The 17,307-nt window shown below is 46.8% G+C and overlaps 1 protein-coding gene across 2 annotated transcripts in view; it reads left to right on the top strand.

Annotated features, from left to right (window-relative positions):
• Positions 1-17,307, top strand: part of LOC146057911 (mitochondrial ornithine transporter 1-like) — a 58,318-nt gene that overhangs the window by 38,546 nt on the left and 2,465 nt on the right. For both annotated transcript variants that reach the window (XM_083169741.1, XM_083169740.1), the window contains exons 3-6: positions 6,267-6,525; positions 15,290-15,427; positions 15,507-15,679; positions 15,891-16,049. In XM_083169741.1, coding sequence (XP_083025867.1) covers positions 6,267-6,525; positions 15,290-15,427; positions 15,507-15,679; positions 15,891-16,049 — 729 coding nt within the window. The remainder of the gene's footprint in view (positions 1-6,266; positions 6,526-15,289; positions 15,428-15,506; positions 15,680-15,890; positions 16,050-17,307) is intronic.

The following is a 17,307-nucleotide window of genomic DNA, read 5'->3' as shown; positions in this document are numbered from 1 at the left end:
ATATTGAGTTGAATCTGCTGAATTCTTAGAGAGCTAGTCGCCAAGGTTGGAGCAGCAAGCGCCACTTTCCAGCTGTCGTTAGTCAATTCCGGCACCTTTGCTAGCCAATTCTGTGCATACATGTCAAAGTCGTCTTTCTGGGTAATGGCCATGAGATATTTATAACACTTTGACAATTTCTTATTTTTGCCCACTGTGCTCAGAAACTTCTTCACGGGAGACTCTACCACAGTAATAGAATGCTGCCTATGGAATTGTAAAACTGCGTTTCTCAACTGCAGATACCTGTAGAACATGTTCTTTGCTAAGGCGTATTCAACCTGCAGTTGAGAATATTGTCTCAATTCCCCGTCATTAAAGACCTGACCAATAGAGTTAATTCCGTATTGTCCCCAAACTCTCCCCCCCTGGCTAAGATTTAAACTAGCGAGCCCAGGCATAGAGAAGAGGTATGTATCCGGGTCAAACCCGCAATGTTCCAGCTTGCTATGAACCCATTTCCATATAAACCTCATTTGCTTTATGTATGGAGGCAAGCCGCGGTAGCCCTCTTGCTTCAGTAGCACCTGCAGGGGGGAGTGGCGGGGGTAAACAGCACCAACAAAGTCCTCTAGCTCCAGATAATATTCATTATCATTAAGCCAGTTTGAGAGCTGGGCTAGTTGGGCTGCGTAGTAATACATTTTTATATTGGGCATGGCGTAGCCACCACGTTTCCTTTCTTTACACAGTACAGACTGCTTCACTCGCGGTACCTTGTTCTTCCACACAAAGGAGAATAATATTTGGTTAATTTTACAAATAACGTTTTCATTAATAAGAGTAGGGGAATTCATAAGAACATACAATAATTTAGGCAGGAGTATCTGATATCGCGGCTGGGTTTCGGGAGCACTTTATTCAAGTGTACAGTACAAAAACCACTCTTGGTGACAGGCACATCGAGGAGTACTTAAGTAGCATTGATCTTCCTACTCTGACTGATGAGGACAGGGAAGTCACGGAGGCATCCATTACGCTTGAAGAGGTGACCACGGCAATAAAATCCCTCCCTACTGGGAAAGCCCCCGGGGTAGATGGTCTCCCTAGCGAGCTGTATAAAAAATTTGCTGATGTTCTGGCCCCACAGCTGTTGCAATTCTATCAAGCGATGGACAAGGAGGGCTGTTTCTCCAGTTCAATGACTGAGGCCATTATAACAGTTATATTGAAAGAGGGGAAAGACCCATGCAGTGCGGATTCTTACCGGCCGATTTCTCTGATTACAACTGATGCAAAAATCTTTGCGAAAATATTGGTTAATAGATTGAATACGGTGATCGACAAGCTCATACACCCAGATCAAGCGGGATTTATGAGCGGGAAATCTACTAGTATCAATCTACGGAGGCTCTACATGTTTTTGCAGACTGCGGACCTAAGACATACGAGTGCTGCGGTAGCTTCATTCGATGCCAATAAGGCATTTGATTCAGTGGAGTGGCCGTATTTAAGACAAGTGCTCAAGGCCTTCGGGATAGGTCCAAGGTTTGCCAACTGGGTCTTTCTACTATACCAGATTCCATCAGCAAGGGTTTTAGTTAACAACTATCTATCAGACCCAATCCCACTGTTCCGTGGTACGCGGCAGGGGTGTCCCCTGTCGCCTTTACCATTTGCACTTGCCATGGAGCCAATCGCTTGTAAACTCCGATTGACTCTGGCGACAGATGCCAGACGACAGGGGACGCTCAAAAACATTGTCTCACTCTATGCCGATGATCTATTGGTGGGTATGACGGATCAAGCTAGCCATCTACCTATGGTAATCAATAACATGAAGGAGTTTGGGGAAATTTCTGGTTTGACAATTAATTACAACAAGTCACATCTCCTATTTTCTAACACCGTAGATAATTGTAACGTTAGTTTGAATGACAATTCCTGTCTTCCAGTGGTTAAACAATTTAAGTACTTGGGCATAATGGTAACCGCGAACCCAGCGGAATTTGTTACCCACAACTTAGATCCAATTATTGAGTCCACTAGACAGAGGTGTAAAAACTGGCAGAGGCTCCCGTTAACCATGTTGGGACGTATCAATTTGGTAAAAATGATACTCCTAATTTAGTTTTTTAAGGTGCATTACACCTCAACAATGTTAGGGAGTGAACTATATAACTCAATAGAAATTCCCCTTGTGGATCACAGAAGTGAAGATATGGTCCAGTATATGACCTTACTAGCTCCTGAAGATGTGTGCTCTCCTGTGTCAAAACACCAAGACTGGAATTTATCTATCAGGGCCCCTTCATTCAGCACAATGCCCCCTTCTCCAACCCCATCTCCCGCCATCTGTGCAGTAAAGGGGTAATTAGTGGAAATTACTGATCCAGGCCCTACATGCTGAGCGGTTGGATTAATGCCCCCTACCACCCGCGGGACATCAAAGCTTCCCCCACCCCTACCGCTGGAGGATCGGTAGGGGCCCCAATACATTGCTATGCCCAGGGTTCTACATTGCAGTTGACGCCACTGTATGTATATATATGTATGTATATGTATGTATATATATATATATATATATATATGTGTGTGTGTGTGTATACATACACACACATATATATATATATATATATATATATATATATATATATATATATATAATTATTATTTATATATATTTGGTCTATCTATAATACTTTAACTGACTCGGCATATACTGGGTCACCTAAGTGTCATTCTTCATGTTTTGCTCCGCCCCTCTGGAAACCCCCTTCTGAAAATCCTGCGTTTGCCCCTGGGCCGGTGGGAATAAAATTACTTTTAAATTTCATAAAAGTAATTTTAGATACGCTTTAAAGATGATACACAGTATAATGTACAAAGTTACTTATTATTATATATATATATGATAATAATAATTGTTATTATTGAGCCATTTCAGACAGTAAGTGTTTTTCCTGTGGTGTATGTTTCCTGGCATTAGCAGCCATGAAATAATGCAAAATACAGCCTACATTCCAATGTTTCAGTTTATTTAATACATTATCTTGGTAATATGGATTCATTTATCCAAACCGTTGGCATTTGGGTTTTATTTAGCATTTGATCAAGTCTCCTGAGAGACACCGTATTGCTGTGTTGTTTGTTTGGTGTACACTGGCATCATATACATCAATGTTGTATATATATTTATTTATTATTTATTTATTACCAGTTAATTATATTTATATAACGCATACACACACGCACACACAGACATTCTAGGGTTAATTTTATTGGAAGCCAAGTAGCCTACCAGTATATTTTTGGATTGTGGGAGGAAACCAGAGTACCCAGAGGAAACCCACACAAGCACAAGGAGAATATACAAACTCCACACAGTTAGGGCTATGGTGGGAGTCGAACCCATGACCTCAGTGCTGTGAGGCAGTAATGCTAACCATTACATCATAGTGGGTGCAGGTTATGTACTGCTAAACCCCATGTCAACTAACAGCCAGATACAAAATGGGGCGGCTTCCATGTTCTCAGTGATTTGAATATGTGCAGTGGCATCGCAAGAGGGTCCGGGCCACACCCTGGTGTAACTTGCCGAGAGTTGACACCATAGTGTCGACTCCTATTCAGTGACAGAAGCCATGTGCTACCTTCGGTGCATTGACTTTAGATTAGATGACGGGATACGGTGGCTAGGTTGACACTATGAAGGTCGACATACATTAGATCGACCACTAAAGGTCAACAGGGCTTATGTCTACATATGAAAAAAGTCAAATGGCTAAGGTCAACAGGGACGGAAGGTCGACATTAGTTCGACAATGGGAAGGTCGACAGTCAAAAGGTCAACGTGAGTTTTTTTAAGGTTTTTTTAGCCGACTTTTGCTGACAGGTGGTATTTCATACCCTACCATCCACTACGGCATGGTGGGAGAATAAAATAGTGTACCGAGCGTAGCAGGGCACCGTGCCCGAAGCATGGCGAGCAGCGAGTGACCTGATTATGAGCATTAAACTCTGAGGAACAATGACCCCAAGTGCGCCACCTAGGAGCAGCTACTCTATAAGTCTCCCCTGTTAGCGGGAGGCGAAAAAGAAATGTAGACACCGAAATATAGAGAGCGCTGATAGAATCCTCAACCTATTGGGAGTGCAGTGTTTCAAAACATAATCATATTCAATACAACTGTATGTTATAAAACAGATACTTTTTATTAAAAGCTTTTTCTTTAAAATTTCTTTTGTTGTGTTAGATAATTTCTTTCAAGTTGCCGCGTTAACCCAACGCGTTTCGCCCTTTTTACAAAGGCTTCCTCAGGGTTTTTTTTTAGATATGCACCGAAAGAGTAACGAATGATCAGACACTTGCGTGCAATGGTGGTCTTAATCAGACATCCCACAGTCTAGGACAGTAGAACATCCAATTGCCATGGTATAGGGTATGGATCTTTTAGAATCCTGACTTAAAGAAATAAAAATTGATGGAGAGCCGTGTGCCAGACGGAAACCACCTCGCGATGTTCCACCCTCAGAATGGAACTTCTTTATGGAAATGGAGACTCAAGTTTCCCAACAATAAAAGGCCAGTTCCTGGCGTTAAGCTAAACTTCTGTGTGGCTTCCACCAGACCAGTATATATATATATATATATATATATATATATATATTATTTTTTTGCAATGTAGTTAGTTATTCATTTATTTTTATTAGTAGAACTTAAAGCTTGGCCATGCAGACTGAGAGATGTGCAATGGTAAGCTTACCATTACCGCTCTAGGCCAGTATAGCTTACCTGACCCACTGATTTTTATTGATATATACAGTATGCCTTTTAGAGTCTTTGTGTGACAAACAAATGTGACAAACAAATATACTGGTAGGCTAATTGGCTTCAAACAAAATTAACCCTCCATTGTCTGTGTGTGCGTGTGTGTATGCGCTATATAAATAACTGGTAATAAATAAATAATAAATAAATATACAACATGGATGTATATGATGCCAGTGTACACCAAACAAACAACACAGCAATAGGGTGTCTCTCAGCAGACTTGATCAAATGCTAAATAAAACCCAAATTCCAACGGTTTGGATAAATGAATCCATATTACCGTGAGGAAGCCCACTCGTAAGGATGCAATATTAGACTTAATACTTACAAATGGTGACAGAATATCTGATGTAAATGTGGGTGAAAACCTGGGATCCAGTGATCCATCAAGCAGTATGGTTCAAAATAAAGACAGAGACCGACTCATCGCACACAAAAACAAAGGTGTTAGATTTTAGGAAGGCTGATTTTGTAGAGATGGGAAACTCTGTAAGGGACTCTTTGGCAGAGTGGAGGAACTTGGAAGGAGTGCAGGAGAAGTGGGAAAAATTAAAAAGTGCAATACTAAAAGCAACAGAACAGAGCAAAAAAGTTGGCATTTAAGAGATTTAAGCAGACGCAGAATAATGAGAACAAAGAGGTGTATCTTGTTAGACAGAAGGAGGCTAAGAAGGTAATCAGATGTGCAAAAGCACAGGCTGAGGAGAAAATGGCCCAGTCAGTGGGTAAAGGAGGGGGGGGGGGGGGGCTTTTTTTTAGGTATATAAGTGAAAGGAGTAAAACAAAAAGTGGAATAATAAGACTAAAGACAGAGTGGAAGTCTTCTTGAGGGGGACAACGTAATAGCAGATCATATTAATAAAACAGAAAACAGAGAGTTGTAGTTAACAGAGTACATTCAAAGGAGGGAAAGGTTATAAGTGGAGTACCCCAGGGATCTTTACTTGGACAATTACTTTTTAAATATGGTTTGAGGCAACAGGGGCAGACTAGATGGGCCAAGTGGTTCTTATCTGCCATCAAATTCTGTTTCTATGTTTCTAAAGTTACGTTGGATAAAGATACCGGTTTGGTTTTCATTTGAAAATCTATATATCACGCAGATAATAACAGATACAAATCTTTATAGTCAAAAATTAAAGAAATAAACCATAATAACAAAAAGATAATCACCCGGCCAGGCCTTGTCTTACCAGGCCCTGCAGAGCTAACCCCAGTAAATGTTGTCATTGAGGTGCCTAGTGGGAAATCAATCACTGCCTGCTGTGACCATTACGATTCACTGTGATTCGTGTCTTCATACCCCAACTACTTCAGTGGGTTGTGGATGAAATCAGGGAGGGTAGCTTACATTCCTAATAGTCCCACTGACATTAGAAAGAAGGTAAGCGTGTCTTTACCTCAGAGATACAATGGTAGTCAAAATGTACTGTATAACAAACATTTATTTCAGGCGGAACAGCATGTGTCCTGACTGGGCAGCCATTTGATACAGCCAAGGTGAAAATGCAGACATTCCCTAATCTGTATAGAGGCCTCACAGACTGCGCAGTGAAAACATACAATCAAGTGGGGTTCCGGGGCTTCTATAAAGGAACCAGCCCAGCGCTTCTGGCAAATATATCTGAGAACTCCGTACTCTTCATGAGCTATGGATTCTGCCAGAGGATTGTGAGGAAGATCACAGGCTTAGAAAAGAATGCTCCTCTAAGGTTAGTATTTTGTCGTCAGAATTAAATCTGTGGTATACTTACATTCATTTTCTGTGTTTCATAATGTACCAATTAAGGGCGGATTGGGAATTTAAAGTGACCCGGGGAAAATTTCCAAAAAGTGACCCCCTTACACACCTACATCACCAGCCTGCCACCTTCTGTCTCCTATCGTACACACACTAGGATGCCACCCTCAATCCACTAACACACCCACACCACCAGTTTGGCCCCCTTACCCTCTCACAGACACATGCCAGCCCTCTGGAAATCTTCCCTGTTTTTTAAATCCACCCTGTACCATCATATGACTTGTGTTCAGTACACACACACACACACACATTTTCATAGTTATGATCATATAAGTCGTGTTGTTGTAGTCATCTGATCACATTGGCTAATCCTATGAAGCTTTCAATCATTGACAAGCAAACATCTTCACAATTTATTTAGAAAGCTACACAAAACAAAATTGTAAATTACAAAATAAATTGTACAAAAAAATCAAATTGCACATAAAAAACCCCCAGAGAGATTGCTGAATGAAGATGTCAGGTAGTGCGCACTACTCTGCTCATGAGAGATTATAGCGATGAAATCGCAAAGTGATCATTGTAAAGTAGGATTTCCATACTGTACCTTTAAACAGCATGAATTACACAGGTTCTGGGGATGATTAAAACCAGGTAAAGTGCAAGCTTGATGTTAGCCGGCCACAGAAACAGTGTAATTCATAAGTGTCACACACAAAGATGCAGGTGAGCGTAAGACTCCCCCAAAACCAGCCCAGCCAAACTACCTCAAGGCATCCGACTAGTGGAACAAGTGAGGTGTTAAGTGCCATACACACTAGGCGATATTGTTCACAATATCACTCAGAGGGGTTTCTGAGCTATTTTTGTGGACATTATTGCCTAGTGTGCACCCACTCCCTCATCCAGAATTTCTGGACGAGTAAGGTCCCCGATGTCACCAATATCAGCGGCGGGGTGCATCGGCAAGTGTGTACGGGGCTTTAGGTAGATAAGAGAAGCTACTACATGTGTTGAGTGTTTTACAGAGGAGAAAAACAACGCAGTGGCTAGAATAGACATGTAGTGACTTAAACTGAATAGCTGGGTGGGACCAGGATGTAACATGTGACATGGTCAGCCAATGGCTAGGGCTTGAAGTTTGTTAGCTGGCTAGGATAATACAGCAGGAGTGGGGAGGAGTCTCCCTCTTCTCCTGAGAAATTCCGTGAGGACACATCTCTGTCTCCTCCATTGCAGGCAGATTTAGCAGTTTTCAGGGAATTGTGAGTAAAAACTTTACCTGAAGTTATGCCCCGTGCTGCTGCCAGGCGCCCCAGGCGGGTTGTGAGACCACCCGCCCGTTTTGCTGATGGTGAGGGAGCTGAAGGGGCTGAGGCCCCAGCGGAGGTTGGTGGTCGTGCCCCGGCCTCTGCCGGTGGCTCGGGTGTGAGGCGCGGGGCTGCTGCTGCTTCTGCGGCTGCGGCTCCGGGGTGCTCTAATCCCAGCCGCAGGGCAGGGCCGAGGGGGTCCACGGGAGGCGGGCGCGCGTCCGTGCGCGTCCAGCCCGGCGCGAGGGTGCCCAGCCCACAGCAACCGGAGGTGCATGTAATCGGACGGGGGCTCACTGCGGCCCGCCCCGGGCTCCGGAGCAGAGGTCGCGCGGCTGCGGCCGTGTCCCGGCGGGGGCTTGATGAGGTCAGCACCCCGCCGCGCGGTCGCGGCAGCGCGCGCGGCAGGGGTACTGCACGCGGCGGGCGCCGGTCGGCTGACAGCGCCCGTCGCGCTGCGGCAGCAGAGGCTTATCAGGAGGACCCTCCTGAAGCCTCTGCTAGCAGTCACAGAGGTCGCGCTCGGCGGCCATTAGATACCGCCGCCGGCGCGAGATCCAAAATGGCGGCCGGTCCCAGCCGTTCTCGCGGACGGCGGGGATCGGGCTCAAGGGGCAGTAGGCCTCAAGCGCCTGTACCTGTGGCTCCCTTCTATGATCCGGGGACTGACCCTGCTCATCAGGAATATGATGAGGAGCTTTATGATGAGGAGGCTGGGCCCGCCCCTGACCCGGAAACCCCTTTCTACGGCTATAGGCCGTCTTGGGAGGGGGGTAGTGTATATCAGAGGGCTGAGCCTGCTGGCACCCCGGTTAGGGGCGCGCGCAGGGGGGCGGCTCAGGGCCGCAGTAGCCAATTGGGTGCCCCAGCAGGGCAGGGAAGGGGCAGCAGGGTCAGGCAAGTGCCCGGGACTTTTGACCCGGCCTTGCTGTCCGCCGCCCTCTCCTCGGTGGCAGGGGCACTAGCCCCTCTAGTCGAGGACGAACCGGAGGTACCCTCCGGGTCTCGCTCGGGCAGACGGGGATCAGCTATTAAGGGACAGCAGATCCCAGGCTGTGCGGAATTTGTCCGGGCTTTTGGGGGGGTCAACACCCCGGCCCCAGGTGGCCGCCGGGTATCCCCCAGGGACCCCGGCGTTCATAGGGCACATAACAGGCGCCATAGGGCGGGTGGCCCACGCGAGTGGCCCTCCCGGCCCGTGTTTACTGTTTCCTCAGATGCTGACGAGGCGGAAGGCGAGGAAGCCGGCAAGGGAAGAGCCGAGGAGGACACAGATGAGGACGATGCCACATGGGCTGCGCAGCCAGAGGACACAGGTGATGAATCTACTGACGGGGAAAAAGCTGACTCTGTGGCGGGCTCTTCAACTGTGGGGTCAGGCTCTACTCGCCATTCATCCTCCTCTTCTTCATCCTCGGCAGGAGGCTCAGAGGGGGGTAGCGCGAAGAAGGCGCGTAAGCGCGCGGCCAAATATGCGAAAAAAGAGGCAGGCCGTCAAGCCCTTAGCGGCAAGCGTAAGCGCAGCGCAGCCTTATCTAGGAGGGAACGAAAGCGCAGGAACCTTCCTGGGGTGGTACACTGCGACTACACGGCGGTGGTCAGGGGTCTGCGCGAGAGTTGCAGGGCAAAAATTCAAAAAGGGGAATTTGTAGACCTTTTTAGCCTCACTGATGAGTCTAAGAAGGCCTTCAAGGCAGCCAAAGCCAAAGGTGGCATAGGGGCGGAAGCATTCCGCTCTTATGACAACTGGCTAGCAGGTTTTTGCGTGTTCGCGGCCTGCTACCTCGAGGATAGGCCCGACGAGCATATGAATATAATTCGCTATATTCATATGGTCCACGATATGTATAGGACGAACGGGGGCGTTGCTTGGAGGACATATGATGAACAGTTCCGGCGCAAGCAGGACTGTTTGCATATTATGGATTTTGGCTGCAAGGATGTAGAAGTGTGGATGGGTTTGACCAGGGCCTATGCTGAGTCTGTGGAGGCGGCTCGCCCGGCTACCACTGTACCCGTTGTTCCCGCAGCTCAGCATCGGCCAGCGGGTGAAGTCGTCCCTCACAAGCGCCCCGCTACAGGGGGGGGCAGGCCATTCAATCCTGCTGCGGCAAAAGGGAAGTGTTATGCTTTCAACAATTCCTTTTGCAGCCAGGGACAGCGATGCCGGTACAAGCACATATGCATTACTTGTTCCGGCAACCATTCCGCCTCCCACTGCTTTCGAGGTGGCCGCCCCTCTAGAGGGGCAGGTGTTTCAGCAACATCCAGGCCCGCGGCATCCGCAAATCCTAGATAGAGCGGCCACTCCGGTGCGGGTGCAAGCCATGGTTCCTTGGCTTAACCGGTACCCGGATAAGGAGTCAGCCATTTTTATTAAAGAGGGTTTTACTCATGGTTTCCGTCTTCCCATTTCGGGGGAAGTTTTGGGGGGTACGTTTAGGAACCTCCAGTCAGCCCGTTCGCTGGCGTCTGTTTTGCAAGAGAAAGTGGGCAAGGAGCTAAGATTGGGTCGCATGGCCGGGCCTTTTTCGGCCCCTCCCCTACCAAACTTGGTGATTTCACCGGTGGGGGTGGTGCCGAAGAAGACCCCCGGGAAATATAGGCTCATACAGCACTTGTCTTATCCGGTTGGTTCCTCAGTAAACGACTCCATACCTCCAGAATCTTGCTCAGTGGTGTATCAATCATTCGACGAAGCCCTTACCATGGTCCGCGGGTTCGGGTTCGGGGCGCTGCTAGCCAAAATCGATGTGGAATCAGCGTTCAGGCTTCTCCCCCTGCACCCCGATGCATTTAGGTACATGGGTTTCCGCATCGGGGATGAGTACTTCATCGACAAATGCTTGCCGATGGGGTGCTCCGTCTCCTGTGCCTTTTTTGAGAGGTTCAGTACCTTCTTGCATTGGTGCGTTGAGAGGTCGGCCAGGGTGAGAGGAATCGCTCACTACCTGGACGATTTCTTATGCGTGGGCCCTGCTGCGTCCAACCAGTGCTCTTCCTTGTTACACCACGCCCGTTCTGTCTTCCAGCTATTCGGGGTTCCCATTGCGGAAGACAAAACGGAAGGGCCTACCACCGCGTTGTCATTCTTAGGTATTGAAATTGATACCATAAGGGGTCACTGCTGCCTACCTCTGGATAAGGTTAAAAAGCTGAAGGAGGCCGTTGCTGACTGCCGCGCGTCAAGAAAAATCACGTTGCGCCAGGCGCAGTCCCTCTTAGGTCAGCTTAATTTTGCATGCAGGGTTATTCCGATGGGCCGCCTGTTCTGCCGCAAGCTGGAGAGGGCAACAACCGGGGTATTACGGGCGCATCACTTTGTGCGTTTATCAGCCGAAATCAGACGGGACCTGTGGGTCTGGTCGGATTTTCTAGAAGAATTTAACGGTATTCGCATTTGGCTGACCCCGGTGCTTGACAACTCCAGGTTGCAGCTCTACACCGACGCCGCAGGTTCTTCCGGCTTTGGGTGTTTTCTGGAAGGTAGTTGGTGCGCGCAGGCTTGGCCGACTGCATGGTTTGAGGAGGGGCTTACAAAGGACATGCTGCTGCTCGAGCTGTTCCCAATTATGGTAGCCATGGAGATATGGGGCGAGCGATTAGCGAACCACAGCGTACTCTTTTGGTCTGATAATTTCAGCACTGTGCATGCAATTAATAATCAGAAAGCGAAATCCTTGTTGGTATTGAGAGTCCTTGCGCAGCTTTTCCTGCAATGTCTCCGCTACAACATTCTGTTCAAAGCCAAGCACGTGCCAGGTACACAGAATGAAGTAGCGGATGCGCTATCACGCTTTCAATGGGATCGTTTTAGGGAACTTGCTCCAGATGCTGACGCTGTTGGGGTCTCGTGCCCACTTTATGTTTGGCAGGTCATCAGGCCGGATTGGAGGGCCTAGCTGAGCTATCCGTGGCGCCTGCTACCCTCAGAACATACCAACAAGCGTGGTCGGAATGGGAGGCTTTTGCTGGAAGCGCTGGGCAGCAAGGTAGGCGCGGGCAAAAGCTGTTGCTTTCTTTTGTATGGCGGCTTTATAATGCAGGTAAATCCAGAGCAGTGGCTACGCGCTACCTTGCAGGGATATCTTTCTTTGCACAACTGAAAGGCGCTCAGGATTTTACCAAGTGCTTCCTAGTGCGTAGGGCCATGAAGGGCTGGTCGCGTCTGGCGCCAGCCGCCCCTGATTCTAGACGACCCATCCATTTTTCTCTGTTATTATCCCTTCTGAGTAAGGTTGAGGTAGTTGCCGAGTCTGCGTTTGAGACATTGTTATTTACCCTGGCGTTTGCAGTGGCGTTCCACGGAGCCTTTCGGGTATTAGAGTTAGTTTCCCCCGCTAAGGACAAAGTTGCTTCGCTGCTAGCTTCGGACATACGCATAGAAAAGGAGGTTCTTTGGTGTAGGGTTAGAAAGTCAAAAACTGACCAGACGGCTAAAGGAGTGTGGGTGCAGCTACGCGCGGTGACACCTACATCGGCATGCCCCGTTGCGCTGGCCGAGCGTTATGCTTTGGTGAGGCCCAGCATAGGGGAGTCTTGGCTGGTGCACTATGACGGCTCTCCGCTCACTAGGTATCAATTTAGTTGGATGATGCGCAAATGCCTGGCTGAGCTGGGTTTGCGTCCCGAGGAGTTTGGCACCCACTCCTTTAGAATCGGCGCCGCAACTACAGCTGCGGGCTCTGGCTGGTCGGTTAGGGATATTAAATTGCTAGGGCGTTGGCGCTCCGCGACCTACCGCAAGTATATTCGCCCCAACCTCATGGTCTAATGTCTGTGCGTATGGAGTGAAAGCGGAGTGACTGTATCCTGTGTTACCCATACCCAACTTATTCCTACTCGGGGATTAGCTACGCTCTGTTGTTGGGCCAGCGTCCGGAGTTTTCACGCTTTTTTACCTGACCTGACGGACTGAATTCGGCTATTTCAATTCGGCTAATTCGGCACCAATTAAGAGTCCCTCAGCAGGTCTTGACGTTTTTTCTCCGGCCGAGTAATCCCCTGTTTTCCTTTACCCATCCATTACCCTTACCTACCAATGTATGTCTCTTACCCTCTGTATCTGGAGTGACTTCAATTAGAATTGAAGTAGTGCTACGCACCAAATTTGTGCAAAACCCAAATTATTTTTCTTTTGGCAGACCCTCCTAAAATGTACCTGTGAGTTGTTTAAACCTGATTAAATTAAGTAGAGCATTACCTAATCACTCCTTAAATAATTTTCCTCATAGGTTTGGGCAACGACAAATTCAAAATATGGATAGTGGGCCATTCCTTCGTGTTCTGGGCGGCCAGACTGGTGTCAACGGGCAGTGGGCCCATCTTTATGTGCTCCGACATGATAAGGTGGTTGGGTGAGAGAGGAATGTCCTGGCGCAAGCTAAGGACCTTCCTCCTGACGAAGGTGAGACGGTTTGGATTGCCCGAAATATTGGTGATCCATTTGGGCGGAAACGATCTTGGGAAAATGTCCCAGTTGGAGCTGAGAGCATTGATGTTGGGTGATCTGGCTGCTATAAAGGAAGCATGGCCCTCTTGTCTTATAATATGGTCCTTTGTTATCCCTAGGTTGTGTTGGAGGGGTGCCAGGGATTGTAAGGCCATAGACGAATCCAGAAAGAAATTGAACTCCGCCGTAGCAAAGTGGGTGCTGGGGGTAGGGGGCGCTATTGTCCCGCACGAACGCATTAGGTTCAGATATCACCAACTCTACAGGCCCGATGGAGTTCACTTAGTTAAGGAGGGTCTGGTTATGTTTATCGAGGATATGTTGTCGGTTTTGGATTCTTTTGTTTAGCTGGTGGCGGGGCGGGTTCACCGGGAGCGGTGTCCCCGCTTTGGCGGGAAAGAACGGCAAGTTAGGAGTTGGTAGGCGTTTGTTGTTTGAAGTTTATGACGTATTTGGTATCTTGTGGTGCGCTTGCCCCTCATTGGCTTAGGCCTTCGCTAGATTACCCGACCGGGGATAGCAAGCCCACCCGGCTGGGTGGGCGGCCAATGTGTGGGTTGAGTGGAGACCGTTTTTCTTTGTTAGGCCAAATTACGTATGTTTGGTTTGGGGGTGGAGATTAATAATAGCCGTTCTTTCTTGGCCACCATTTAAAATAAAATCAAAATAAAATAAAAAACTTAAAAATAAAAATTATAAAAATAAAATAAAAATAAAACAAAAATCTTTAAAAGAATAAAAAATTCAGTTTAAAAAATTATTTCTTCAATAAATTTCAGCTAACAAATTTCTGCCAAACCATGTCTCCGTGTCTTCATTTCTTTATAGAGTGTTAAGATTACATATGTCAATGATAACAAGCAAGGGTCACACATCCGCTATTGCAAGGTTTAAAACAACGCAGTGGCTAGAATAGACATGTAGTGACTTAAACTGAATAGCTGGGTGGGACCAGGATGTAACATGTGACATGGTCAGCCAATGGCTAGGGCTTGAAGTTTGTTAGCTGGCTAGGATAATACAGCAGGAGTGGGGAGGAGTCTCCCTCTTCTCCTGAGAAATTCCCCACCCTCCCGTCCCTCTTAGTTCTGGGGTTTGAGGTTAGTGGGAGTATTTTAATCGCGTTAGCTGATAGGCGGGAAAGAACGGCAAGTTAGGAGTTGGTAGGCGTTTGTTGTTTGAAGTTTATGACGTATTTGGTATCTTGTGGTGCGCTTGCCCCTCATTGGCTTAGGCCTTCGCTAGATTACCCGACCGGGGATAGCAAGCCCACCCGGCTGGGTGGGCGGCCAATGTGTGGGTTGAGTGGAGACCGTTTTTCTTTGTTAGGCCAAATTACGTATGTTTGGTTTGGGGGTGGAGATTAATAATAGCCGTTCTTTCTTGGCCACCATTTAAAATAAAATCAAAATAAAATAAAAAACTTAAAAATAAAAATTATAAAAATAAAATAAAAATAAAACAAAAATCTTTAAAAGAATAAAAAATTCAGTTTAAAAAATTATTTCTTCAATAAATTTCAGCTAACAAATTTCTGCCAAACCATGTCTCCGTGTCTTCATTTCTTTATAGAGTGTTAAGATTACATATGTCAATGATAACAAGCAAGGGTCACACATCCGCTATTGCAAGGTTTAAGATAATCGTGTTAAAAAAGCAACATATATAAATGCAAAACAAACAATAGCAGTTATATACAGTGCAAATATAAGTGTTATATAAGTAGGGATCCCAGGATTTTCAGGCTGAACACTGAATAAGGCACCATTAAGGTAAATCCTATACACTTACATAGTTTATCAGTTGTGCACAGGAGACAGTCAGCTTAGAGCTCAATCAGGGATCGCTGGAGGGGGAGTTGTACTCTCCAGCTCCGGAAGACAAGATGTGCATACAATATGTGCCGCTATAATACATCTCCACCTATGTCTTTTGATATTGAATTATGTGTTTTTGTGTCTGCATTGTAGTGATCTGCACAACGCAGCTGCCGGCTCATTTGCAGCAGCATTTGCCTCACTGGCCCTATGTCCCACGGAGTTGGTGAAGTGCCGTCTTCAGGCCATGCATGAAATGAAGCTCTCTGGCAAAATTATAGAAGGCCACAAGTGAGTTGTAATATGTCATTAAAGTATTGAATATGCCAGTAGGGAGGCAATACATGTGACGCTGATCTCCTCTACATAGTACGGTATGGTCAGTGGTAAAGAATATCCTACACACAGATGGACCGATGGGTCTCTACCATGGATTGTCCAGCACGATGCTCAGGGAGGTGCCGGGCTACTTCTTCTTCTTTGGGGGCTATGAAATGAGTCGCTCATTTTTCACAAAGAGCGGAGAGACTAAAGATGACTTAGGTAGGACAATTTATTTTCTACATTGTTATACAAATTTTGACTGCAACCAAATATACCTTCAGTGTAAATATATATATATATATATATATATATATATATTTGCTGTTATGTTTTTCTTATTAATATATAATAATAATATTATTATTATTATTATCATCAGTGTTATTATTATTATAATAATAATAATATATTTTGTGTATTTTTTCTCCAGGGATTGTTACCCTGATGGTAAGTGGAGGATTCGGAGGGATCTCATTGTGGCTGGTTGTATTTCCAGTGGACTGTGTTAAATCTCGAATCCAGGTCCTCTCCATGACAGGGAAACAAGCAGGGTTCATAAGGACATTTGCCAGCATTTTAAGAAATGAAGGTAAATATTAATCGGCCTTTAGAATCGTGGGGAGGCCAATCTGGGGCACATTTTTCAATTGCCTCTCTTAAAATACCCCCCCCCTCCCCCCCCCCCCAAACTGGCTGCCCTACACATTTACTCACATGGACAGGCGGTGCAGACGGGAGCGGCAGAATGGCAGTTTGTGGGTGCAGTGGTATGGCCGGAGACAGGAGCAGCCGGGCAGTGTCTGAGTGGGTGCTCTGATGCGTCTCAGTATTAGACTGCGCATACAGTCCAGTGGCAAATGCAGGATTTTAAAAAGGGGGGAGTTTACAAATAGTACAGCCCCCCCCATAGGCAGACATGTCAGACATAGTCAGACTCTGAATATGTCTATATGTCAGTTTGTTTTTTTTGGGGGGGTTTGTGCTGGAGGAAGATCTGAATATGTGGCATGTCTGCCTATGGGGTGGCTGTGCTAGAGGGGGATCTGAGACCCCCCCTCCAGCACAGCACTCCTGCCCCCATAGTCAGACATGTCACATATTCAGTTCCCCTCCACCACAGCCTCCCCCAAATAGGCAGACATATCAGTCACCTGTATTCCCATTTCCCCCTTCCCCACACACAGTTGTCAGTCTGCCATAATGCAGACAATCACAGGCACAAACAGCGAGCCAGCATGCCCGCTGAACCCCCTCCAGCACAGCCTCCGCAGACATGATAAATAGAAAGATAGATGAGGACAAGCAAGGGATATAGCAACCAGCTCATCAATGAATACAGAAGAAGGTTATGGAGAGGTACTCACCAATTCCAGTTCCAGGCCAGCAGAGAAGGAATCAGAAAAGATGAAAGGGGTGAGGGCAGATGTGCAGTACTCCCTCATTTTTACACCATTCATTACACTCAGGTACAGTCCCAGGCTGTTGTCTATTTTAAGCTTTTAAGGGAAAAAAAATCAGTTGACCACAGTGGGCCCTCCTGGGCTGGGCCAGTCCACCAGAGCAAGAGCTCATCTGCTCCACCCATGCTATGCCCCTGGGTTTGAAGCATGTGAATGTAGCCTCTTCTGAGTTTCCTACTCTATGTAAATGGGCCCCAAAACTAAGGGAAGACCTCCCTGTTACCCAAGATAGCAGGCAAATTGGTTGGGGGGATTTGCTGATGCAAAGCAAAAAAACACCCGCTGCCTGCTTCTAAAGATTCACATTCCCTCATGACTGTGATCTCTTCTATACAGTGGCGTAAGTTCGTCCCAGTTGCCCGAGGCAAAATATATATCTGTGCCCCC

This window comes from Crinia signifera, chromosome 2 (assembly GCF_055691185.1).
Source record: "Crinia signifera chromosome 2, ASM5569118v1, whole genome shotgun sequence".
NCBI lineage: Eukaryota > Metazoa > Chordata > Amphibia > Anura > Myobatrachidae > Crinia > Crinia signifera.
The sequence above is the reverse complement of the archived record's forward strand: the minus strand, read 5'-3'. Positions and strand labels throughout refer to the sequence as shown.